This window comes from Rhipicephalus sanguineus, chromosome 1 (assembly GCF_013339695.2).
Source record: "Rhipicephalus sanguineus isolate Rsan-2018 chromosome 1, BIME_Rsan_1.4, whole genome shotgun sequence".
Classification (NCBI taxonomy): domain Eukaryota; kingdom Metazoa; phylum Arthropoda; class Arachnida; order Ixodida; family Ixodidae; genus Rhipicephalus; species Rhipicephalus sanguineus.
In genome coordinates, this window is record NC_051176.1 from 216,657,623 (window position 1) to 216,685,074 (window position 27,452).

Consider the following 27,452-nt stretch of genomic DNA (forward strand, 5'->3'; position numbering starts at 1 on the left):
AGTGGGTGTTTCTTTTGCAAGCACCGATGACCTGCTGCCACTGGCTGAAGCATGGGACGCGATTCGCCATGTCAATGGAGCAATACCAGACGCTGCTCAACTGCGTGACTTTTTGTGTGCTGACACCGACCCGATCATGCACGAAGAGTTCAGTGATGACGCTATCATCGAGAGTGTGCACAAAGAATATGACAGTGACGACAAGAGTGAGGAAAGCAACAAAACACAAGAAATGCAAGTAAGTTTGCACAAAGTTCTTGATGCTTTTGACATCATTCGCACTTTCCTCTGTGCGCACGACGACAACGAAGCTATGCAAAGCTTATTAACCTGTGAGGCTCGAGCCATCAAGCTCCTTCAAACCAACGTGAAACATAGCAAGATCAGTGACTTCTTTTAAAAAATTTTGGTTTCGCGAAGTAATTGGTGTGCATATTTTGCTATTTTTGCGACAACAAAATTCTCACGAGAACAAACAAAAATTGTTTCCCTGGCGATTTCGTTATAGAGGGGTTCGACTGTATTAGTACTTTAATAGTTGCATGCTTTGTTGTAAAACAGTATGTTGTGATGCTGTGCACAATTCTGTCATTTCAGTTATTATAAACATTAGCAACTGCATTGTGCTCAGGCTGATTAAGTTTAAGAAGGCGAACTAGAGTATGTTTAACCCTTTTCTTGCACGTTAGCATTGCCCTTGGAACTCTTTCACGGGTAATGCCATGCACCTTATGAAATAAAGAGTGCCTTTCACTTTCAGCCTGATTTGGCACATTGGGGGATCTTGAAGAACAGAACCTTGAAAGGGAGCTACTATCATCAAAGCTGACCTGCAGTGCTTCTCGCACTTCCATAATCGAACAACACAAATGTGTGCAATTTTTTTGACCCAGCTGAATCATTTTTTTATACAAATGCAAGTGATGGTGTGGGAGCCTCTGCAGGATTGTACAATTTTTCATTGCAGCATCTGTGCTAATTTAATGATGCCTCAAATGCTGGCACATGCTCAGGAGTGTTTTTTGTTTTGATTATAATTTTTTTGATACATAGGTACATGGAATAGAAGTGAAGTAGGAAGCATATAAAAGCCCCATCATCTGTTAAAAATGTACAACTAAGCTGACTTGCTCCCAGAGAGAAGCAGATTGAACATGATAATCTACACTGTTGAGCTAGCTGGCAGCAATTCATTAAAAAAAAAGTAAGCACTTATCTTTTCCTGCAAGAAGTGTAGGGCACTTGGTGAATGTTTCCCAACCTAACAACTGCTGCCCCATAATGCTGAATTATGCAGAAAGGATCCTGGTGCTTGCTGTGAGGAGTATGAACAAATGCTCCCTATGCAGTAAGCGCATACCTGTTTTCACTTTTGTGAAGACACAGATTTCTCATGTATCATGGCATTGAGCAGCAGGGCACGCATTGCATTCAGCTTTTTTTTTTTGCAAGGAAAGCCATTAGGGAGTTTTCGAATGGGGGCCCCAAAGGTCTGGGGCCCCAAAGCTCTTTGCGTGTGCTCACGTTGGGTCATGCAGGAGCTAAGAATTTTTGAATAGAGTCTGTCTGCGGCGCTTTGGACACTCCCACTATTCTAAGTCACTCTAGTCTGGGCCAAGAGCTGTCGCTTCATTGGGTGCCGTCATGTTTGTTTGACGCAAAGCTTTTGGGGCAGGCTTTGGGGCTCCTACTAAATTCGAGAAATAGTGTACCCAACGCAAAACCCAAACGCTGCTTGGGTCTCGCACATGCGCAGTGGCCTGGACGCTATTTCTTTGGGGCCCCAAAACGATTGGGGCCCCTATTCAAAAACTCTCAATTGTGTTGAATTTGAACTTCTTGAGGTACGTTGAAAGTTTACCTAAGCATTCTGAACAATTATTTACACTTTACTATAATTAAAAATAACAGTGATTATGCTGCAGTTTTATGCATAACTGTCTATATATATGTTGCAACTGTAAATAGCAAAATGTAAAGCACAAAAAAATGAGCACATGTCTGGTTGTAAGCAAGGAATTCAATAATAATGCAAACTGCACTGTCAGCTTTTGCATGATTAGGCAGATAAGCCAGATATATTAACACTTGAACTGCATATATGGGAATCGTGCAGATAAAATCGGCTCTTTGAGAGCTAGTTTCATTGTTAAGGTTGAGAATATTTATACTTCCACAAAATACTGCGTATGCTGCAAAGTAGTGGCCATGCCATCGAAACCCCCTTTCCCCTTGGAAAGAAAAGACATTTTGTTAGGGTCTCTTTTCACATGAATGAAAGAAAAGACAGAGAGGTTTAGCATTGTGCCAAGAACATGTTGCCCTATTCTGCTGCGGTAATGCATCACAGCTAACTGTGGATGTTCGTATATGGGATAATACCCAATTTATGGTTTTTCTTTCTTTTCAGTTTTCAAAGTGATTAAAACATGCATTTAATAGTGAGCTAGCTACTTCAAGGTTTTGATAAAGCACAGCATGGCACAATGAATCAGAATTGTACAATCCGGGTAGACATTTAGGCTGTTTCATATATAAAATATTGCTTTACCACATAAAAACAATGGGCTTTCCTTTATTCATAAGCACATGTAAAGGCAAGTGTGTTAACAGTGTGTGAAGATTGCTGAATTATTGAGCATCTTGTACCAGTATTTGTGAATAATGCACATGTTGTCAGCCAAATATATGCCATTCTTTTGAGCAATACCTAGAAGAGTAGCCTGCACTTGTTTGCAGCATTATATAATTTGCATGAGTGTGGTTGTCACAGCGTCCATCCATGCCCAGATGGTAATAAGTTGCTTATTCTATAGTTGCTTGTTCTCACCTGTGCTAGTGTATGAAGGAGACCTGCACCACCTTCTGTAGACATGCCCTGGGCTGCTACAACTGTTCATAAGTGCCACCCACACTGTGCATGTCTTTATTCCAACTGGCTGCCAAACTGACTCACATTGACTCGTGGATCGCATTTGCTATATTTTTTAAAACTTTGTTTATACTGTAGACAACATGAGCATCACAGCTATGGGTGGAATGTTTTTGGTGCGGTAAGACAAGCTAATGTTTATTTTGTGAAAAATCTAGGCTGCTGTCCACTGTATCTGATAAGCAATAATTGGTACCTACCTGGCTCAATTGACATGGCCAGGAATTGAATTCTGGCTCACTTTCACGTTGCACTCTAAAAAAATGTTTACACTCTTTCAGGCATATCCTGTACACAAACAATAATTTTGATTTGCCTTACTTGTGTTTCCTTTTTCGAAAAATCTGCATTCACTACTTTCTTGTCATGAATGCTATGCCACATTGGTAACATGCATGCTGCTTGTGGTCTGGAAGCATCGGGCACACAGTGTCGGGTAAAGGAAATATGCAAGAGAGACGCATGACGATTATTGTTTGTGCAGTCAAGATAAGCACCAAAAGGTGCAAGTCTTTCTTTGTAGCTGAGGGGCTTCTTTTAAAGGCTGCCCTTTGTATTGCAACTGGAAAACCTGTTTTATGGTAAGTCCAGGTGAGAGAATTTAAATGAAGTGAACTGATCAGAGTGTGCGAGCTGCATGCGACTTGCTTTCTCTTAATTTTCAGGTTCTGTCTCTGCTTGTCCTGGCAGTTTAGTACAAGAGACTCACTGATGCTACAGTTCCTTTCATATTTCTCGCAGTCCATGTAGTTCATTTACATCTCTGCATATTCGAGTTTGGGTAGTCTGTGGGGAGAAATGTGTTCGAGGAAATCGGAAAATTCAAAACCTGTACGTCAATAGGACGCCCACATTTACTATTCTTGTACGTATATCATTCTTTTTGATGTCATCTCCGCTCCTTAAAAAGCTGCAGCCCATATTCTGCATGCAGCGAGAGAGAGAGAAATTTTTGAGGATTTTATGAAAGAGAAAATCGGCATCCACGCAGCACGAAGCTAGAAGTAAATCAGTACGGATTTCTCAGAAAGTAAAGCTTAATTGAAAAATTCTTCCTGGTCCTTGAGAGATTTGCGGCGGCGTGCACACGGTCGCTGACATGCTGCTTTGCGTAGCAACAAAAAGCTTCAAGTTGCTGATTTAAGTTCTATAAACAGCAGCCCATCTGTCGCTGTGTATAATGTAGCAAATGCAATCCCATTATTCGAACCATAGAGTTTCATATAGATTAAAACCAACTAAATCTCGCTAACTGTTTAACCGAAACCAAAACTCAAAGTTCGTATGCGTGATTTACCTTCCTTGCTTTTACAATAATTTTTAAACAACTCGTAATCACAATGCAATTTCCGTTCAGTAGTGACAAAGATAATGCTGAGGTACATTGTTTGATGAAATGATAGCGCACAGAGCGCTTTGGCATTTACGGCGTTGAGTGCGCTTTGGGCTGCACATTGCAATGGACATCACCGGTTTCCAACTCGTTGCGGTGTGCGCGTTTCTGCAATGCCTGTGTGCATTTAAGCCCCTCTGAGACAAAAGTCTGAGCTAAGTCGTCACGATGTCATTAAATTCTGCAAGTCGCGTGATCGTTCTCTTGAGAGGGGTGTGTTCAAGGCATAGATCTTGTGAGTAATACGCACTCACACGACGTCTGATAGCGCGGCGTGTGTTGTGTTCAGTGAGGCTGTCTGCACGTGTAACAGCGATTAAAAGGTGGGCGCAAATTAAGACATACAAAAACGAAAGAGACGGGAAGAGTGATTAAGGTGGGTACTGTCTCATTCGTCTGTGTGTTTTAATTTGCGTCCCTCATTTAAGAGTTATAGCTAACATACTAGACTAAACATAAGTAGAAGCGATTACCTTGACGAGATTCCGGGAATGCTTTTGCTGGGTCCCGTTCGGCGCATGCACTCTAATAAATTAGAATCACCAGTCACTTCTCTCATTTTCTCTCATATGAATAGTAGCTTCGTGCATGCAATCGGCTTTGCATACTGTTCCCATTAAAAAAAAAAAACGAAAGTGGTTTATTAAACCTGGCGTTTAGGGTGCGATGTCCACCCGCCTCCTTGTCAAGCATGCCACAAAAACAAATATACCAGCCTAAGTAAAACACCCTTCTCTTATAACGGAGACGTATGTAAAATTTCACTCCACCGTTATCCATCGTATAACTCCTAAGCAAGGGTTGGCGTTGATCCCGAAATTTCGGTATAATGTCATAGTTTAGTTCGAGGTATTATTCGCACTCTAATTTAGCACGAAACAAACAGTGCCGTTCAGCTTTTCACAGTTACCAGTCAGCTTACTGAGGTCGAAGTTTTTTTTTCTTTTAGCTTATTATGACAGCGCTTGTGGTTTGTGTTACATCAGCGACAGTGCAGAAATAACTCAGACCATCAGCGCCCCTCTGTTGTTTACGTGAATCGTGTTTGTATCAAACGTAGTGCTATTATTGAAATGGTAATGAGCTACCAACTAACCCACCAATACCTCCTTAACAAGTTTCTCTTAGCTGTTTTTTGCAGTGTTTTACAGGGTGATACATAGAATTATATTGTCTTTATCGAGGTGGTCTGTTATATATGGCTCTTATCCACGTTTTATTTGGTTTGTCTAGTTTGTTCCTCTTCAGTGGCCACCAATGAATCGCGTCTCACAAATGAGGCAGTCAGGAGGAAGCGAGATGCCTTGTTCACAGCTGAGAAGGAACGTCAAGCAGCACTCATCACACGCGTGGAGAAAATTGAAGTGCGATACTTGGGTCCAATGGAGGATTGCACCCTAATTATGAACAAAGGAATCTCTACACCACACGACTGTGCTAGACGTGAGTACAGTTTAAAAGATGCGGTAGTTTCATTAGTGTAAAATTTTGGGTGTGTACTTTGACATTTTCTTCTATTTGAATAAAATTAGTGCAAGACTTAATATATTAAGTGCAGTATAAAATATTTTGCATGTTTTCATATGAGGTTCTGGACATCCGTCTCTGAATCCACTCATGATTATGAGCAGGGTGCTAATTATGCTTTTATGTTTGGAATGTTGCAGACATCCATGAAAGCCTGGTGCAGAGAGCAGCCATTGCAGAGGTCGATGGAGAACCATGGGATATGAGTAGACCACTCGTACAGGATTGCCAGCTTAGGCTAAATTTCTACAAAGATCCGAACCCCTACTTCGCAAACAAGGTGTAGCCCGCACTACTTTTTCCAGTTTGCTTGTTTGCATTTTGTATGTTATACCTCTTGCCCTACTGTTATCCATATTGTAACTTGCTTTGCTGCCCACCTGCTTAGTATGGAGAGGTTAAAATTGCAGTAATGTAAGAAATTTGTGTCTTGTAAGACTTTGTTTTACTTTGTTCCAGGCATTTTGGCGAACTGGCAGTTTCCTTCTGGGTTACGTAGTAGACCGTGCTTTCAAGGACCAATTTTATGTACAACTGCACAGTTGGCCGCAACCCCAAGGTCAGTATCTAGCCAAACTGTTCAGCAATGAAAGATTAAAGAGATATTGTAGCAATGAGGTATCATTTGCACATTTTAGACTTTGTAGTTGAGAATAGAGTCTCAGCAAGTTGTGAACACTTGGTGGCATCCTCATTTTACTTTATACTAAGCGCATATTTATTCATTTTGTTTATTTACTTTTGTACAATTATTTACAAATACTTTACAGGCATTCAGTAAGTGGAAAGTCAAACCATAAAATTTATTAAGACAATTGCAAAACAAACACAATGAAGTATAAGCACCGTTGAAATATTTCAAGCTGTGACTAGCAAGTAAGCGAGAGAAGTAAATACAAAATAATGGTTTTAATGTGAAATGTCACACTGCTAGCAGAAGTTGAGCCAGCAGTTTTGCTTTGCCAGCCTCTTATTTGTCTCCTTTAAATAACGATTAGCTAACCAAAAGACAAAACTCTGTAAGTGTTAGACTTGACCTGCCATGGTAGCTTAGCAAGTAAGGTGTCGCATCGTGAAGCTCGAGGGAGCAGGTTTATTTCCCAGCCATGGCGGCCACATTTCTGTGGGGGCAAAATGCAAGAACGCCTGTGTACTTAGATGTAGATGCATGTTAAAGAAAACCCCAGCTGGTCATAATTTAAATTAATCCATAATCCTTCACTACAGCGTGCCTTCATGGTTTGGCATGTAATACCCATGGTTTTGGCATGTAATACCCCAAAAGTTATTAGGTGTTAAAAGAATGGGAGAGCTGTCATCATTCTGTTTGTCATGTAGCAACTGTCAGCAGAAAGGTATCTTTTACATTTATAGCTGGGCACATTTATTGCAGTTCTGGTTCTGTATGTTTTATAATAATCCACTTTAGCTTGCTATGCATCACAGACTATAGCCGGCAATGGAGCATGAGCCAATCTGTAGCTCTAGGTTGATATTGTGGCCAATTTTGGAGATTTGCATTACCAGAATTGTATCCATATGGTGCCATGTGGTACATATTGTTAAGCACAAAGAAAGTACTGGAGAAGTAAAGGGGTCAGTACTGACACAGCTGAAGCTTATTCAGATATGTTCTATAGAAGCAGCCTGACCAGCCTTGATGACCTCCCTATCCAGTCAGTCCTTAGGTTTTCTGACAATAGTTGCACACCACCCACCATAGCCTTCAAGGATGAGGAATGTTCCTTGAGGCTGGTATTAAGGCATTGAGCCATGTGGCCAATGTAAGCTTTGCCACAGCTTAACAAAACCTTGCAAATGATCTCAGCGACGCATGTCTCCGAGATCATTCTCTGGCCACTTACTAGTGAGTGTAATCTTGAAAGTTTACAGGGGAGCTGAGAAAACAAAACAAACTGATTGATGGTATTTATGAACGAACCTGAAAGCACTCTTTCTCCTTGAAGGGCATAGTGGGTGGTGTATACTGTAAAAGAATGCAGTTGCATCCTCTTCTTTGATAGCACAACTATTATCAGCAGATATTAAAAAACTCGCAGGGTCCCTTATGCATTCACCTAAGATGACCCGAAGGCGAAAGCCACCTTATTTTTCTTCTCAGTCGATGTATTTGTTGATCCTGCCTTGCCACCCTTCGAAAGCTTTCTGCACCTAATGTGGTTTTGCACTGCCTCCAAGTTCGGACCACCTTTGACCAAGCTACAATGTCACGTGATGACATCATCGTGTGACGTGACATCATGATGACGTCACAAATTTTGGCGATCTGTGACGTCATCGTGACATCATCACGTGATAATGATTTTTTGCATCACTCGACACCGCGGAACGGCGACGGTCAAATTTCGCGTTTGATGAGGCATTTAAAGGGTGGTGCCATCAAATTTCGAGGCTATACAAGCCTGTTGTGGGTTTGCTTGTATCGCCTTAATTCAGCTGGTACCAATTATGTAAGTAACTGAAGGTAACCTTGAGCATCATGCTACATACAAAATTTATATCCTGGTACCTTGCTTAAAAATAAAATTATAATTCTATAAAATGTTTTGTAGAGACTTTTGGGAGGAACCGGTTGAACTGTCAAGCTGTTTTTGAAATAGGAATAGAAGTACTCAAAAATCATTTTTTGCATTACAGTAAATTGTACACCACCTCACACATAGGCTGGAAACAATTTTTAATCACTGTCATTTCCTGCACAGTAACAGTGTGCATGTCACTGTGCCTGGAATGAGCTAACCATTACTTGATTCCTGCTGAGACCTTGTTTTATGTGTAATGTGTTGCAGTTCTTACTATATTTTGCAGTAAGAATTCCTGAAGTCTACATTATTTATACATATAGACATTAATGTGGAATCATCCAAAAATGCCAGTTAAAAACATGCATACGTGTCTTTATAGTCGGGTACAACTTAAGAACTCTGTGGCATTTTCTTCCTCGAAGGCAGATGCACACAAGCCTGCACCAATGGGCGTGCACTACCAGACTTGCGTCATGAACTGGATGGCTAGTAACCCCATCTTCGGAGAGCATTGCCGAGTGCGTGATCGGGATTATTTTTTTTGTCGCTGAGGCGATCGCCTGCCACGTTTCTGTCATCTGGATGGAGCCCCGCTGGACTTCTTAAGTTGTACCTGACTATAATGCCATCTCTTCTGTGGCATGCCATAAAGCATTAAACATGTTACATGGTTTGTGGTATGCCGCAAAACCATGTACTGCTTTCTCCCCTGCCTTGCACTGTTATGATTCCTGCACTTGCTGGTATGAATGGAGAGATTCTCCTGGCAGCGCTGGATTCGCTGGCAGCGCTGGATATCACATGCCTTTTGCTACTTAGCTTAGCAGCGAGCCTTTGGCCTTTCCTTGTTGCTGCATCTCGCTCCCCAAAAGAGTTTCTGTTGAACAAAGCGCACACAGATGCAGTAATTTGATCCACATAATTACGGCAGCAGATTACTTTATCACCTGCATGTCATAAATAGTCTGATGGTTGTCTACCATACTTTCTGAACTCATATAAGTGTTTATCGATTTTATTTCCATGTGAAGTAAAATCTGGAAGCTTTGTGTACAATGTGGACCTTGGCATAGAAAACTGGGAACCTCGTCGGGTAAGTCATTTTCATATTTTATGTTTAATTCTAACAGACTTGCTTGTTCACTTCTGGCAGCATTTATTTTGTTATATATAATAGAACTGTTCATCTTTTGATCTCTTCCAAGCATATTATGCCATTGCATGCAAAGCAGGTGGATGGGGCTCATTTGTGCAAAATTGGTGAATGCTCCTTTGTTAGTGACAGCTAAGTATCATATTCTGAAAAACGTAACTTTATTTCACCGCACAACTGCAAAGGTGTACATGATTGGTGGTGACAGCAGGATAAAAGCTGCATGCTGCATTCAACTACAAGATTCCAACTACAGGATTCAAAGCTGCATTCAACTGCAGGATTCCTTCCCACGCATTGTATCAACAAAATACGGCTTCAGAAATTCTACCCGCAAAACCAAGAAAACACGCACGAACTATGGCAAGCAGGCTATTGAATATAAGATTATACAATTGCTAAACCTTCACGAATCGAATATAGACTTTACACTGAAAACTAAGAAATTTAAATGTCATCATAAATCATTTCTTCTTTCGACTAACGTCATAGTAGATCCATAGGCATTTACATTTAGGAATACTTTTATACTTAGTTGATTTCTTTTTTTTCTTTGCTGTGAACAATGATACTAAAACAGAATCGTTTGATTCCAATATTGCTTTCTCTTTATGAAAATTATATTCCAAATGTATATTATGTAGAAAGAAGCCTGTTTTTTGTAAAACATTTTTGTGTATGTGTGCAGAAGTAAGTACGTTCTGAATGTATAAATCTTTGTGAATGTATATGTATGAAAAAAAAAAATGAATATAATAGCATGTAAAACCAAGTAATATCTCATACTACTGAAATGTGTATAATATGTGTATAATATGTCACTTATTTGTATATGTGTATGTTACTGATGTGTAAATGTGTATGATGTGGCACTGACGCAGACTGTATCAGGAGGTCAAGACCTCGTCAGGCTATTTAGCCTTTAGTCGTTGCCTCCTGCAGGGAAATTTTGTATTTTTTTCCTGCAAATAAACAATGTTCAATGTTCAATAACAGCAGCTTGACTGGTCCTACCTGCCTGCTGATTTTGACATAAAACAAATGCAAAAATATTCTCATTTGAAAAGGCTAATGCAGAAGAAAGGCTATGAGGCAACAGAAAAAAATTGCTTTAGTGCATTTTTTTGATAAATGGCGTAGGCTTACGTTGCTAAATTGTATTTCTTTAATGTTGTTGGAAGGCAGTAAGAAAGTATCTGAAAGTCGTAGTTTTTATGTGGGCTTGGAACTGCCCAGTGTTATGATGACAGCAGAATTTTTTTTTTCATGTTAGTGATGTTTTCTACATGAATGATACCTATAATTAGCTCAGATTTTAAAGAAAAGAGAAGGTGGGATTCCTAAAGGAAATGCAGCTGTAAGATTCTAAATTTTAGAAACACATTCGTATGCACATCTACATCTACAAATTCCTTCAATAGTACGTAAACTTTTTTAAAAGATAAACTAAATAAGTGTCTGTATTTTAGAACTAATTTACCAAAAAATATAACAGTAGCATAGCTGAGAGGCAAATAATGCAGAACAGATTATGGAGCTCTTGCTTCATTGGTAACAGTCTTAGACATCTGCGCAGTGCACTCCGTGCTTTGTGTAGACTTTTTTTTGTGCTCAGTATGGTGGCTTCCCTATGCAGCTCTGTTAAAGTTAACACCCACTGTTTTAGCTGTGGCATCCAGTTTGATTGTTGTGTCATACAGAGTAATGAACTGAGTTAGGTCACAAGGAAGGAACTTCACTTGAAAGAGAACTGCCTTTGCTTTGGAGCAGTTTAACTGCAAGCGATTCTGCGCAGACCGGTTATGTATATGCTATACTTTTTCCTACTTTGTTTGGGGGGGGGGGGGGGGGCGGTACTTTTATGACTATGTCTGTAATTCCTGAAAATAATGTAGTAGTATCGTCTGCATCAGGGGCATAGCCAGGGGGGGGTTGGGGGGGGTTCAAGACCCCCCCCCCCCGAAAATTTTCAGTTTTGCTTGCGTATATACACACGCGCACATACAAACTCAAGCGTAAACACGCATAAAGTGTGGTTGAAGCCCCCCCTCCCCCCCGAAAAAAATTTCTGGCTACGCCCCTGGTCTGCATAGATCTTATTGGTAGGAGTGGCATCAGTATTGATGATATCATTAACATAAATATTACATAGAAATGGTCCGAATATACTGCCTTGAGCCATGCTATGCTTGACTTATTGATATATTCTGCTTTAAGCCTTTGGGAATTAAATTATTTGACATGTCAAGAGGGTCATTCATCCGAAAAATTTGAGTAATTGGATACATATAATGTAAATCGAAGTGTTGGCTGCTGGGTGGAGGCATGAACATATTGATGTGTTTAAATGCAGAAAATGATATAATAATTGTCGGGGTTTAGCATCGCAAAATCATGATATGAGGGACGCCGTATTAGAGGACTCCAGAAATGTGGCCACCACGGCCGGGATTCGATCCCGCTACCTTCGGGTCAACAGTCGAGCACCATAACCACTAGACCACCATTTATTTATTTATTTTTATTTATTTCGTCAAACTGTTAACCCTCTGTTGAGGGTTGTTGCAGGGTGGGCACAATGAAAACGCTTCACATACATACAGTTAACAACGGCCAAACAACGAGAAACATCATTGTTATCACAAATATCTATCTAAGAATACCTGGAAATCAGATACATCATTTGTTTGTACAGCTTCCTCTGGTAAACTGTTCCACAAGTTTATAGCATCAGGAAAAAAAAGAAAAACGACACAAATCAGTACGCGTTCGTATTGGTTGCACAATGAGGGAATGAGTTGTTCGCAGAGGCCGTTTCTCAAGCTGCTGCTTTATATATGTATCTTTATTTATTTTTACCTTTTCGTGTAATATCTGAAAAAATAATTTCAATCGACACTTCTGTCTTCTTACTTCTAACAGTTCCAATATCGCATGCCTTTAGCATGTCCGTTACCGAGTCTGTTCGCCTGTATTTCGAACAAATAAAACGTGCAGAGATTTTCTGAATACGCTCCAATTTTTGCTTAAGAACCTTGTGATGCGGACTCCAAACTGCGCTAGCATATTCTAGAATAGGACGTATATAAGTTTTATATGCCAATAATTTCATCCCTCTCGTCGCTTTCGGTATTTTTTTCCTCAAAAAACATAATTTTTAATATGCTGACGAGCATATGCTTTCTACATGATGAGTCCAATTTAATTTATCCGTAATTGTTACACCCAAGTACTTGAAGCTAGTCACATTATCCAGAGTTCTGTCCTCAATCATATATTCAAACAAAAGCATTACTTTCTTTTTCGTTATGTGAGTGTAAGTGGACTTTTTGTAATTAATTTCCATCTCCCATTTTCTGCACCATGAACTTAGTGACTGAAGACAGCGGCTGATTTTAAGCTGGTCGTCTCTGCATGTAACTTGGCAATAAATTAGACAGTCGTCTGCAAAAAGTTTAATTTTAGCAGGTGATTCGACAACTGAAGCAATGTATATATATCAGGAACAAGAGGGGCCCTAGCACAGAGCCCTGTGGTACTCCTGAATAAACCTCTAAATTGCTCGATACGCAGTTTTTAACTTTAACAGCTTGCTGACGATGTGACAATGTGCACCAATCCAATCAAGCAACTGCGTACTGATTCCTACACTGCGGAGTTTAGAAAGAAGTTTATGGTGAGATACTTTATCAAATGCCTTTGCGAAATCGATACATATAACATCCATTTGCTGACTTGCATCCAAGGAAATACAAAAGTCATGAATTGTTTCAATAAGTTGTTTAACAGTAGAAAGACCGGATCTGAAGCCATGCTGGAAAGGACATAATATATTATTTTTTTCTAGAAACTGTCTTATATGTTTTGCTATAATGTGTTCAATCATTTTACAGCACACGGAGGTCAGAGATACAGGTCTATAGTTGTTTACCAACAATCGGTTGCCACTTTTAAATATTGGAACGACTACCGCACTGCGCCAGTCTTGGGGTAACGCGCAACAGTTCAATGATTTTTTAAACAGTAAAGTAAGGTAATAAGACAACCACTCTGCATATCGTCGCAAAAAAAACAGTCGGTATACCGTCAGGTCCGCCAATTTTTTTCGTGTCTAACAGCAGTAATTGGTTAAATATTCCTTCATGAGTTATGCAGATTTCTTCCGCTATGCATGTCAGTGGAGAAGGTAACTGATACTCTTCGACATCGTCTTGGCTTTTAATGAACACTGACTGGAAATAACGATTGAACCTCTCGGAAATTTCACTCTCCGCCTGTACGATTTGCATTCCATCTAATATCTGCTCCATTCTCTCACCCTTCTCCTGAAAGAAAAGCCAAAATTTTCGTGGAGAATCCCGCAGAAACCTAGCGAGCGTTTTATTAAAAAATGTTTCCTTAGCTTGTCTGAGTTCCGTTTTTAAGTTCTTTTTAATCATCGAAATTTCAGCTGCTGCCGCCTTTCCTTTGTGCAGTCTTTTTATCTTGCGTTTCATGTGAATGATGCTTCTATTTATCCATGGATTGCATTGTTTTGTTCTTTTTCTCCGCGTAGGTATACAGTTGTCTATGCAGTGCTGTACTATTTCTTTAAAACGTCTCCACAAATTTTCGATTGATTCCCTCTCTGACGCGGTTTGAAAATCATCGAGTGATAGCTCCAGATAATCAAGTATAGACGTATCATCTGCGTGGCAATAATCTTTAACATAAACATACACATAGGGTCTTGTTCGTGCACTGGGGCCACACATCACATTCATAGAAATCAATCTGTGATCAGATATGCCATCTTCGACTGTTATATCATAATCACACACTTTACCAGAGATGAAAACCAAGTCCAACAATGACTGTGACGTAAGGGTAACTCTCGTATAATCTTTTACTACTTGGCTCAGGTTATGAGAAAGCATCACTTCAAGTAACATGTCAGCACTAGCAGTCTCTACAGGCCCCGTAAAAAGTTTTTCCCAATTAATGTGAGGCAAGTTGAAGTTGCCAGCCATTATTAACCTTGTAGTATTTTCATTTACATTGGAACACAAAAACATGTTCAAGTCTTTCAAGAACTCAGGTGGAGTGTAAGGTGGTCTGTACACGGCTCCAATAACATACACTGCGTTAGCATAATTCGCCTTACACCAGACCATTTCTGATAGGGTACAATTTATTTTTGTTGCGACTATCGCACTTTTGATCACCAATGCAACACCACCACCTCGGCAATCCCTGTCCCGCCTGAAGATCTTATAACCCTCAGGTACAATGCACTGTCTTCGATAGTCTTATTTAACCATGTCTCAGTTATTATAACTACATGCGGGCTATATGAAAGTAATAAATATTCAAGCTCTGCTGCTTTGTTAACGATGCTTCTTGCTTTTAGTGAAAGCAATCTGAGCTACGATTGCGACGGTGCAACTCACTTTCCAAACATTCTGACTGATGATCCTGCTACCGCTGAACTGCGCAGGTCCGAGTCCTCCGGATTATCTTTGCGGGCCGCTTTATCTTGATTTCGTTTACAAGGGCAGTGGATGTTCCGTTCGTTATCCCATTCATAGAAGTCACTATTTACCTTAAGCTTATCGTGTATCAGCTTTACTTTCGCTCCGTTTTCTCTTTCTGTTTCGCTACTTTGCCACATCTTTCTGCGCATGACTGTTTCTTTAGCGTAACCGTGACTTATCCTAATAGAGCTACCCTTCAATTTGCTAGCGTTCTTTAGTATACTTTCCTTTTGCAATAATCGAAAAAATTCATGATTACAGGTCTCGTGCTGTTTAGTCTTTGTCTACCCAAGCAGTGTATTCGATCAACCGATTTTACGGTGATGCCCACAGTGTCGTGAAACAGGTTATCAAAAACGGCTTTCTCCAAATCTGATACAGATTCACTAGTCGTTTCAGGAATGCCGAAAACCAACAAATTATTTTGCCTGCTCCTGTTCTCGTATTCAGTTAATTTGTCTGCTTGCTGGCGAACAAGAGATTCCAGGCTACTGATACGTTTGCTCATTTCTTCGATGACCTCTAAGTAACCCGCGAGCTTGTCGCTTTTAGAAGTCAAGTCCGAAATATCCTGCCTCATAGCATCTATCTTAGCATCTGATGCCGCCTGATTTTCTAAGATTTTCTCTAGCATATGTGCTGTGCTTGGTCTGGGATTTTCCTCGACATCACCTGACGTCAAGAGCATCAAGACCACAGACCAACAATCAATCATACAAGCAACACAAGTAGCCGGGCACGGCAATACTAACAAAAATCGGTTGTCAGTTCGTAAGCATGCAGTACTGTAATAGTAACGAACCTGCAAAAACAGTATTGCCGGTTTAGGCATGTTGTCCGTAGGCCTTTCGCTGTGCCCAGTGAAGGTGCCTCTGTTGCGTTCGTCCTTTTGTAGCTGGTCCATCGATGACATCACTCCACCTGACAGGCGATCCACCCACGTTGTGTGCACGGTTCCAATGCCCTGATGATCCACGAAGGGAAGCAAAGCATCGTTTCTGCTTATCGACGTTGAAGCGCCGAAAATCCACGGCAAGATCTGCAAAAACAGTATTGCCGGTTTAGGCATGTTGTCCGTAGGCCTTTCGCCGTGCCCAGTGAAGGTGCCTCTGTTGCGTTCGTCCTTTTGTAGCTGGTCCATCGATGACGTCACTCCACCTGACAGGCGATCCACCCACGTTGTGCGCACGGTTCCAATGCCCTGATGATCCACGAAGGGAAGCAAAGCATCGTTTCTGCTTATCGATGTTGAAGCGCCGAAAATCCATGGCAAGATCTGCAAAAACAGTATTGCCGGTTTAGGCATGTTGTCCGTAGGCCTTTCGCCATGCCCAGTCCATGGTGGGTAATGTAGAAAATGAAGGCTCGTCAGAGTCAAGCAATCAGTCACATTATTTCCATTTCAAGTGGACAGGCAACAGAAGAAAAAAATAACAAAAAAACATGGTTGATCCCTCTGTCATAGGAATTGGTATTACAAGAAATTGAACCGTGTCCTCACACGAGTAGTTGACTGTTTATTGTACATTGATGTATGAGAGCTTGCACAATGTCTATTGGTGTTTGGCAGCTATAGCACCGTTGGACGTGGATTCACCCACGTTGACACCTAGTGGCACATCTCCATTCTGAAGGCTAACGCCAAAGATCATGATTTAATCCTTGTGGTAGCTGAAGTACTTACATACACCCGGACAAAGCATAGGGTGAACACCGCAAAAAGATGGCATCAACAAGCAGATAACACTGGTACTCGACATTCATTTTTTTAAAGCGTCGTCATCTGACGAGAGAAACGCCAAGGCGTGTGCTCCCCACTTATAAGGTAACCTACTCCTGTGCTAATGCATATACTATAGAGCGCTTCAGGAACGCGAGAGGCAGAGCTCGTAGCATGATCCGTGAACGGGGGAAGGCGTTCTGCTAACCGTTGGTATCTCTCTCGCTGCACGAAATCACTCACTGCGCAACATTCGCTTGTCGACATCACTGCCTTTCTGTGCCACTTATTGCAGCGGTTTTAGTAGCTGGTGCTATTGCACTCGAAGCAGTAAGCGGCGGAGAAAGACCATTGGTGCATGTAGAAGCTGCACTACTCTGTTGATGAGTCGTCACTCTAACACAACGCGAAAGGCAAAGCACGTACTGCTGTCGATCACCAAACTGAATCATCGCGTACAGTGCATTGCACCAACCATAGAGCTTCCTACAATAATGCACTGAAAGCCTCCGTTGCGTCGAAACTACCAAAGCGCTCCCTGTTAGAACTCGTTAGTGTCATAATGCAGTACTTCACTTCACCACTTCTAGATGGCTACACCACCCCACCAACGGAGATCACTGTTAGAGAGAGGTGTGAGAGATATAAGGCGCACTTGTAAAGCTTCGTGCATATGCGTTGGTGGTGCAGTGGGCAGAGTACCGGGCACCTGTTGTCGCGGACCGAGAGGTCGTGGGTTCGATTCCCAGGTCATCCAAATCAACGAAACTTTTTCTTCTAGTTTGTCTTTATCATCTGTTCATGTATATTTTACTGACGTCACTACCGGGATGGAAATGATGTCAGTGAAGTCTTGGTGGGCCCTGGCATAAAACACTTCGTGTTAAAAAAAATGCTTAACTGAGCTTGATTATGCAGTTCAGCAGCAGAGTAAAGCAACAAGATAACAAGTTTACATAATCCTGCGTGCAGAATAGGCAAAGATGCATACTAATATTCACAAATATGCAGAAAGATAACAGAAGAAGGCAGAAATCAAATATACAATAGAAACACAAAATTGGGGGAAGATAATGTACAGGGTGCAAGAAAATGGCAGAGATGCAGAATATGTGTGTTTGTGGAACAACATAGTAAGCAGGCAGAACACAAGTCAGTAGTACATCGAATAAGAGCTCATAGACGTTTAGAACAATACTGTAAAGGTATGAAGCTATAGGTTTTGAAAAAATGCTTTCATTTCAACCTTATGGGATGATGTAATGTCAAGGCAGTTTTGTGCAGGTCTGCTCAAAATGGGGAAACATGAATCTCGGCACTTGAGCGTCGTGATTAGTGTAGAACATTATTACATTGTTTAGTCTTGTGTGATGTGTAGATACACGGTAGTATATTAGCATGTAAATTATAAGATATCAGCAATAGGGGAAATATTATTTATTTCATGCCTGTAGAGCAATGGTAATCTCATAATGTATAGGGAACTCTTAGTAACATATGACATTAGAGCGGTGTAGTTGCAGTTATCTTGCTCAGTGTGCAAGGCACCATCAGCAATAGCTAGCAAATGATTAAGCACTGCGAAACCTGCACTGTTTCTAGCAATATCAGTCGCAAGAAATGTGTGAGTGATCTGTTGTGGAGAGTTGTGGCTCTTGTATGTACAGTACGTTCCACTGTTAAAGGGAACACTTGAATGAACACCTTTCATTTTGTTGGCCCCCTAACGGCTAGTGCATGTGTAAAGATTGGTCGTGCATGTTAATAGTCTGTCATAAGGGTTCAGAACTGTCAACCACCAGCAGTGTTATGCAAATCTAAGCCACGATGCTGTTGTAGGAGAGCGAAATCCGGACGTACCCTGAATGCGAGTGTTCCCTTTAACAGTGGACCCATCTGTACCTGTTCCTTTAGAGTCTCACTTTTTGCTTCTGCTTCCTTTGCTTCCAAAGAGTACTGATGTGAAAATCTGGTCTTAATTTTAGTGTTTAAAAAGTAGATTCTGCCTTAATAATTAAGGCATGAAACCTTATTCTTTTGAGTGCATAACTCATAGATACAAAATGAAGTTAAATTCTGAGGTTTTGCTTGCCAAGACCACAGTACGGTTATGAGGCACACTAGTAAGGGACTTCAGATTAATTTTTACCATCTGGAGTTCTTTAATGTGCACCTGTTGTAAGTCATCAGGTGTTTTTGCATTTTGCCCCCAACAAAATGTGACCAGAAATCTAACCCATGCCCTAAAGCTTAGCAGCTTAACACCTTAGGTGCTAAGCTGCCATGGCAGGTATGTATGTGTCAAAGAAACGAGGAAAAAAAAAATGCTTTTGTGTAACTCATAAATCTAGCCACTACCCTGCCTAGAATAATGTTCTTTAATAATTATAAATTGTGCATCTAGAGCATACAGTTTTTTCATTGCTACATCTTCTCATTCATGGTAAAAAAAATGCTACCAAGGAAACAATGCAATTTTAGTCTAATACTTTTGTCTCTAGCCAGAAATTGTTGTACTTGACTAAGCTCTAAATGCTTTAAGGAATTTCCAGCATGAAATTGTTTCAAGCATTTAGAGTTGTTGCCAGTGGACTGTTTCTACATTGAAACACAATGATTCCAAAACTGGTTTGAAATGCAGATGTCTTTTGGAGTTGCTTTTGGCTACAAAGCCACATTCCTTTCCAGGATGAGATGGACGTTCTATCAGGGATGGGCAGAAGACTTGCAACAAAGCCCCACCATTTTGAGCGGCTTGAGGTGGATGCTTCAGTGGCACTTCGTATGTTTGAAGACAACAAGTTAGTGCTATCTCGCTTCACAACTTTTTCCTACTTGGTTATAGCACAGCTTAGCTGTGGGTGATATTTTCACTCTTTCGGAACTTATTTTTTTAAATGGAATAGTGTTAAGAAGTTCTTGTCACAGAATATCTGGCATCGGTGGCTTTGTGGCATGAAAATCCTGATTGGTCGATGGGGTCATGACAAATGCGAGTCATGTCATGTTGTTCTATGAGCACCACAGGTGGTGTTTATGTGAATGTTTGACAACCTGTGTTCGGGAGTGAGATGGAGAAGTATAAACTGCCACGGGGCTGCTCAGTGTGCTGCCACGAGGTGACATGGGACTTTGGCAGACTCGTCTTGTCAAGAGGAGCAGAAAGTTTTCATTCGTCACAAAGTCCACTAAGTAGTGCTGCAATCCTGATGCCATTGTTTGTCTGTGGAGAATGTATACTCTGCCGTGAGGCTGCTGCTAGGCTGCCAGGGGAAAACACGTGTGCAATGGATGCAGTGCTGTTCTGAGTCAACTTTTACGAGTGTGGGAAAAATGACTTGCTCCAAAAAAAGTGTCCCTCTTGGAAAGCCGCTTTGTGACCACCAAAGAATTTGCAAAGTGCCCATCCAGAGTGCGCCTTTTCTACATAAAGACACCGATGCTTTTAACATGGCAACTGCCGAGGCCTGTACCGCAGACGTGATCCACTGCTCGGTAGTAGGCACCATATGTAGGCACAGTATCAACGAGGAGTACAAAATATGTTGTCTGTGTTATGGTCAATAACACGTTTGATGTCCTACGTTTATCGAGTAGCTCCTCAACAATGACAAACAGGGGTGTGACCCACGCTAGACTAACCGCATTGCTAGTTTGTCCCGTTGCGAATGCGATTGTCCTCTGGAATTGCTAGAACACGTGATGTGACTTGTCACGAACTGGAAAAGGAACTTATTGTTTGAATGTGTGCACTCATAATCAGACTGAAAGTGGCATATTGCTGTTATTCTGTGCAAACTCGCATCTATGGTCACCATCTTGTCATGGCAGTGGGGATGACCAGGATGTTGTGAATGCAGCTTTGGTTTCACTTCGGATTGCACTGCTGGAGGAATTTTCATATCTTAAGTTTCAGCGCAAGGAAACACGAAGATGAAAAGGAAGATATGACGACACAGCGCATTTCAGATGAATAAAAAAAAGCACGCTTTAGAATTGAATAACTGCTGTAATAATACGTACATTGTGAGCTACTGCTGTCACGATAAAATCTTCCTGGAGCAGGTCGAAAATAGGTGAATTTGACAGGAAATGATGTGCTGGATTCATTTACTGTATGCTATGCTCTGTGAAGTCGGATGCTAGTTCAATTGGCACCATTACTACTGTCACCATTGGAGTAAGGCATGTCCGAGACGGCCAGCCAAGTAGAATGAACTGGTGAAGGCTCATTTCAGGATCGTAATAACGAAGGATTGGTCTGATAGAAATGTTTGGGGTGCAGCTGGAGCCTTCATTTGGGAATAAATTAACTAAAGGGAGTTCCTCCTTCATGTAAGGACAATATGTATTAAAGGAGTACTGACACGAAATTTTCAAGGCAAAATAACTTGTGGGATAAATTAGTGTGAACACACACGTGTCATCTACAAAATATCAACGGCTAATATATAGCCGTTGCAATATAGTAATTTTAAAGTGCGTGTTGCACAACTGCTCGTGAAACGCCCACCTCATGACATAGACTCCAACTTGGTGTTATTGTAAACAACCAACAGCGATATGCATCACGAGTTTGACTGCCATTATCCATGCGAGCGCTCACTCCTAGCAGACCTTTTCAACGGAAAGAAGAGGCACCTGCTTTATGGCCTTCCAAGGAAGTACAAAAGCTGACATCCTTGCCTTGGCAGTGCATTTTTGTCGGGTCACGCATACAGTAAAACCTCGGTGATACGAATCTCGTGGGATCACCAAAAATATTAGTATCATCCGAAATTCGTATCACCAGAAAGTATGAAAAATTAGCATGCGACAAAAGAAAGCTGGCGTACATTATCATTTATTCTTCTTCAGGGCCGCAGCAAAGTCACGAACAGCTCTAAATGATTGCCAGTGAAGTTTTCAGACATCAGCAATCATAGTCGCACTCATATATACAGCCCATGCGCGCGTGTGTATTTATTGAACCAGGTGTGTTGTGACCCGCGACAGCTAGTAGCCCCTTCCAAAACTTAGCATGCTTTTTCGCATGACACCGGAGTACTGCGGCGACAGTTACTTAAGGAGCGCTTTGACGCGATAGATGAAGGCCAGAAAATTTCACAACGGCGGTCCTACATTATTATTTTCTGATCGCGGTGGTCTTAGGGATGTTTTTCGAGAGATTGACGGCAGTGCCCACACAAGTGCGTCCCCAACAGTCGGGCATGTTGACATTGTGAGGCCTAGCTCCTTCGCCAAGACCGTCCTTGTCTTCTTTGGGTCCTCGTCCGCTTTTCATAGGGTGTCTGATGCACGAGGACATCGCTTGCATGGAAGACATGGATTACAGTCTAAACGCGAAGGCACACGGAGGCGCATTAGGGCCTCCAAGATTCGCGCACTTAATCTCGGAGGCTATGACACGTCACTGGAGGTTTACTCTGATTACTGTGTAAGAAAAGTATTTTTCTTACACTATGATTCTGACCTATTGGCGGCGCGGTGCGCATGCCCGCGCTTGCGCTTCTGTGCCCGCACATGCTTGGTGCATCTTCCGCGACAGTGCGGACAGCACCTCTTCGTACCTGCGCGGTAGCGTACGTTCGTATCAAACGTCGCGGGGTGAAAATCTGTTCGAAACAGCCGTACTCCATTACATTGCAGGCCAATGGGCCTTGGCCGGGACCAAAGAAAAATTCGTATCACCCCGAAATTCGTTTGAGTCGTGATCGTATCAACGAGGTTTCACTGTATTTACAACATGCCAGAGGGAATTATAGCAGCCTTCGTTGAAAAAGGTTGGTTGTCAGCATGGTGCTTACGTGCATGCCGTTTTGTGTGCTGACATAGCCAGCAATGTTTACATGAAAACCACTCTAGGTCCTGCCTCACTTGGCGGTCTTTGAAACTGAAACTACGACTGCGTGTTATAAAACCACCTCCAAATGATAAATTGTCGCTCACTCGAGGAAACAAGGTTTCCAGCCTTGATAAGTGGGTCATTACCTACTTATTGCAAAAAAAAAAAAAAAGATGGAAAATTTTTGTGTCAGTACTCTTAAGATTTCTTAACAGCCTGCTGGCACTTGCAAATAGAAATGAAATGCCCTTCTTTTTAACAGGTATAAGGCGGAGCAAATTCCTAGAATTGCAGCAGCATCAACGACCGGTAACACAGTTACATTGTACCGTTTGCTGGACCATGTGGACATCAGTTCCGGACCCATGGTTGGATCTCTTGATCACATGAGCCGTTTCAAAGTTGTTGCGGTAAGTGCTAGTAGATAGGCTTCTCAGTTCTGCAGCCGGTGTAGCAAGTTCCCAACGTTACTAATGACATCTGTTTAAATTTAGAAAAATTATACAAACATAATATTGGGAGTTTCACTTTTTGACATTGCACCCTCTCTGCAAATGTTTCTCATGGAATAATCTACTGCCACTGAACTTTAGGCATGTACTTGAGCTTGGCGTGAAACTGCATTGCTGAAAAACTACTGCAGTACAGTGCTGAAAAAATCACAACCTGATGAGTAACATTTTTTTCTTTTTCTTTTAGGTTTATCCCATGGACACTTCTATAGGGCTCCTTTACCGATTTCAGGGCTTGGCCATACCGAGCTCATTTTCTGTAAGATTGCTTTGTTCTGTTTTATAGATGTTATATAACCTTGATTTGTTCACACTGTTCATACTCATTTTTTACAATCCATGTATTTGTACCTTTGCTTGATTACAGATCAGTGAATTTGCTTATAATGTCTGCTGTGAACGTGCACAAAGAATGGTAAGTCTTCAGCGAGTAACAATGAATATGTAAAGAGTGATCTCCTTTGGACCATGCAGATTTCTATTAAACAGTTATAAGTGTAGCATATGCAGTATTTTTGTGGAGGAGCTACAATGTGAGGCTGAGTACTTGGGTACTAAGTACCAAAATAATGGTGCAGTACTATTAAATTTTATTGATACACAGGCACATCCATAAGTCAGTCCTGTAATGACTGTTTAGATTCCTTTTCAAAGTTATAAGTTACTTTACACAGCAAACTACTGGTCAAGGATGTCATTAAAAACCATGAGGCACCAGGAGAATCTGCAAGGGTTCATATTTGTTGAAACTGAGGCACTGCCAAAATTTGGTATGTATATGTGTTAAGTGATGCAGCATTCACAATTTAGCTGATATTGTGCCCCTGTGACGCGACTGTATGTTGTGCCTAATAATATTTGCACGCTACTGATTGCATAAATGCTCAAATTACCATTCTCCAGGCTCGAGCATCCACCACCTGTTTTACGGATTTTTTCATCGCAACTTCCATCTTCCACTTCCTGCTGTTTTTTCAAATTACCATTCGTATGTCTGTCATGTTGATGGCAGCATGAGTGAGCTTGCTGACACCTCTGCTCTTTCTAAAGTGCCAACCTCTTACCCATGTCTGCCCCTTTGCCCCTACTTTTTTTGTTCGGTTACGTGAAGATGATTTATTATTTATCCTCCCAGAGCATGGAACATTGCCCAGTCGTGCACTTGAATGCTATCACATAAAAAAATTATTCCATCTAATAATTTTCTTGAAGATCTTTAGCTTTGTGCCATATTTTACTTTGAAGTTACAGCCATTTGTGTCTTTCCGTGTTGGTTATAAATTAGATCTGAACTGATTCTGAACGGGAATGTGGGAATGGTGCCTCAATTTGAGGTTTAACTTTATTAGTAGGTATTTCTCTGCCTGCAATGTATTTTTTGAAGAGGCTATTTTTGACCATAGGCTAGTTTCTTTTACATGTGTATTAGCGAATTGCTTGAAAGGCCAACAAACCGCCTGTAAAAACTGTGAAAGGTTTTGCCTGAGCTGACGACCATTCAGTGCTTGATGTCCTTTGGAGGCTCACTGATGTCCACAGTAGTAATGCCAGTGGTAATGCTGCTGTCTTTTGGAATTCTTTTAAGCGAACTGTTCATCGTTACAAAAGAAATGTTTGTGCCAAGCAAACCAGTTCACAGAAGCATTTGAACCTCTGGATAGATACAACTATCATCCACTTGAAACATAAATTGAAGCAAGCTAAAAGAAAAGAAGTGTGCTAGCCCACCTAAGATACGTGACCTTGAGGTAGAGCTGTGAGGCACTCTGTTGTCAGCACGAAGCAAGTACAGTCATGGACAGTTGAAATACAAACCAAGTTAGGTTTAACTAAAACACGTTATTTCATTCTTATTTCTGCCAGTATGCATAATGTCAGCAATATTTCGGCTTGCGTGCTTATTCTGAGGCTCTGAGGCCTAAACCATCTTTAGCAACAACATAAGTAGCGGTCCTAGGTGATGCTGTTGAGTTATCACTTGTGAAGCCTATTCTATTTTGTAATTTCCTGTTTATTTTTCATTTGTCCATGACTGTACCTTAGAGTTACTTGGCCAACATTTATGAAATTGAGTTCAGGCAGGTTTTGGCATCGCCTAAACAAGTGTGCATGCATAGCTAAAATTAAGCATACTAATGACACCTTGATTGCAAACCCCTGAGATATTGCGGCTGTAATGAATGATTATTTTCACTGTGCTGCTGCTGCTGATAGCTCACTGTACAACTGTGCATCATTGCTGCTTGATTCCGATTTTATACAAACTGAAAGAGTGCTGACATTGTCACTACAAGTGAAAGTAAAAGGTTTGAACAGCCCTGACAAAAAACATATGTTTTTATGTCGGTTTGTGGAGCTGATGTCTCATATTTTAACAACCATATTTCATTTGTCACTGTGCTCTACATGTTAACCTGACAATTGGCTTATGGCTTGTGCCATTCCTGATTATAAAAAGGCTGATCAGTTAACTGAAAATAGCATCCAATATTGCTGACTTTACGTGCTGTAAAATACTCAAACATATCGCTGCCCATTTCATCACTGATTACCTAGAATTTAAGCAATGTGTTTTCAGTTTCACAGCATGGTTTTCATAAGGGCCCATCCACCACTATGCAACTCGTTACTACTGGTCTAGACTCAACGGTTCAAGTCAATCTGGTCTTCCTTGATTTCAGTAAAGCATTCGATTGTGTAATGCATTCTAAGCTTCTTATGAAGTTAGAGTCAACATAGGGTGGCCCTCATTATCTCCAGGATTGCATCATACTTTAAAAAGGTCTCATGACGTAGTCGGCCTACTCGTTAAATACTATCATGTGACCACGAGAGCCAGTGACGTCACTGGCCAGCTTCTGCCATGTTAGCGCTGTTCGTCTGCTGTGTTGAGCGCTGCGAGTGCTCATTTCCTCAATCATCAAACTACATTGCCTATCTAGTGTGGCGATGGATGGAGGAGCTGGGAGGACTGTAAAAATCAATCAGAAAAGCTGAATTCACTTCGCGAATCTCGTCGGTGGCTGTGATTTTGTCCTTGTCATCTTCCAACTGAAGTTGACGGCTGCAGCAGCAGCCGTGGAGTCGGTAGCGACATCTTGTGGCGTTTTGTCCAACTTCGATGAATTTTTTTTTCTGTTTCCTCAGTCGCGTCACTGTTCTTGTCGAGTAAAAAACAATGAGAATACTGTGAGTTGATAATTATCTCACTGCCCATGCTTTACACAAAGTCAGTAAGCGGGTAAGTCGGTGCAATGTTTTGTTTGTAGGTCTCTGGTTAGGCTCTGCATCATCAGGTGTCGCTACAAGCATTGTCCATCGCATACACGCCTCCGGCAACCCGGCCAGAACTCGTGACGTACATTGTTTACAAATAGTCCCTGCTCAATGACCTCATCACTTTTTGCTTCGATTTCCAATTCGGCACTTTCACGAACTTCAAAACTCAATTAAAATACTTTTTAGGCTGTATTTGTGGCTGATATTGTACAGATGGCACCTCTATGTTCCCATCAGTGTGGTGTAACAGTCAAATTGTGTCACCACTTCTTTAGGAACATCATCATGATAAGCTTAATTTGCAAGCATGAAAAGTTTTATGAATTTGTTTTTCTACACATGGTCATAAATTGGAATGTGTTACCCATGCATGTCTTCACTGGAAGCAGGAAGTATAGTTCTGGTAGCATGGAATACATTCTTTGCTAGCCTCCAAAGTGGTGCTGTAGTAGACAAATACGTATAGTCAATAAGTTGCTTTGTCTGCACAAACACATCTTCTCTTTTGTTTTTGGTTGCAGAATTACACAGGCCTTCCAAAGACCGAGTGTGAAGCTGATGAGGAACCCAGTGAAGAGAATGTGCACTTTGAGGACATGAGCGCTGAGGATGAACATGTTGAAAGCAAGGTCGCAAGTGGCAATGTCGCATCCGCCCCCAAAGACTCTGTGCCTGCAGCATCTAACCGCACCTCTTCTACCTGAGAAGTTAGGAACAATTGTAGTTATGTTATGATAAAATAATAACACTTCTGAATGTGGTATCTGTGGTCAGTGCCCTGTGGACATTGAACAAAGTATTGGGCTGTAGCATAAATGTTTTAAGAGCCTGTGGTGCTCTCATAGCCATGATGGTTGAGGCACTTTTTGCGTTGGCTGGCTCCAAATGTTGAACAAAGCCACTTGAGGTATATTGTGATCATCATCATTATCATTCTTGTCCACTGCAGGACAAAGGCCTCTCCCAGTGATCTGCAGTGTACCATATCTATGCGAGCTGATTCCATTTTGTGCCTATGAACTTCTTGATTTC

At 41.3% G+C, this 27,452-nt stretch overlaps 1 protein-coding gene across 2 annotated transcripts; it reads left to right on the forward strand.

Annotated features, from left to right (window-relative positions):
- Positions 1-4,357: 4,357 nt before the first annotated feature.
- On the forward strand, positions 4,358-27,176 carry LOC119371889 (39S ribosomal protein L39, mitochondrial). 2 transcript variants are annotated; one of them, XM_037642346.1, is made up of 10 exons: positions 4,358-4,560; positions 5,559-5,768; positions 5,993-6,132; positions 6,312-6,411; positions 9,430-9,491; positions 19,473-19,585; positions 22,892-23,039; positions 23,329-23,400; positions 23,509-23,556; positions 26,942-27,176. In XM_037642346.1, the coding sequence occupies exons 1-10, from the start codon at positions 4,494-4,496 to the stop codon at positions 27,122-27,124; spliced, it is 1,143 nt and encodes a 380-aa protein (XP_037498274.1). In that variant the 5' UTR covers positions 4,358-4,493; the 3' UTR covers positions 27,125-27,176. The 2 variants fall into 2 exon arrangements, with proteins under 2 accessions (XP_037498274.1, XP_037498282.1); XM_037642354.2 differs by lacking the exon at positions 4,358-4,560 and adding an exon at positions 4,683-4,701.
- The last annotated feature ends 276 nt before the right edge of the window (positions 27,177-27,452 follow it).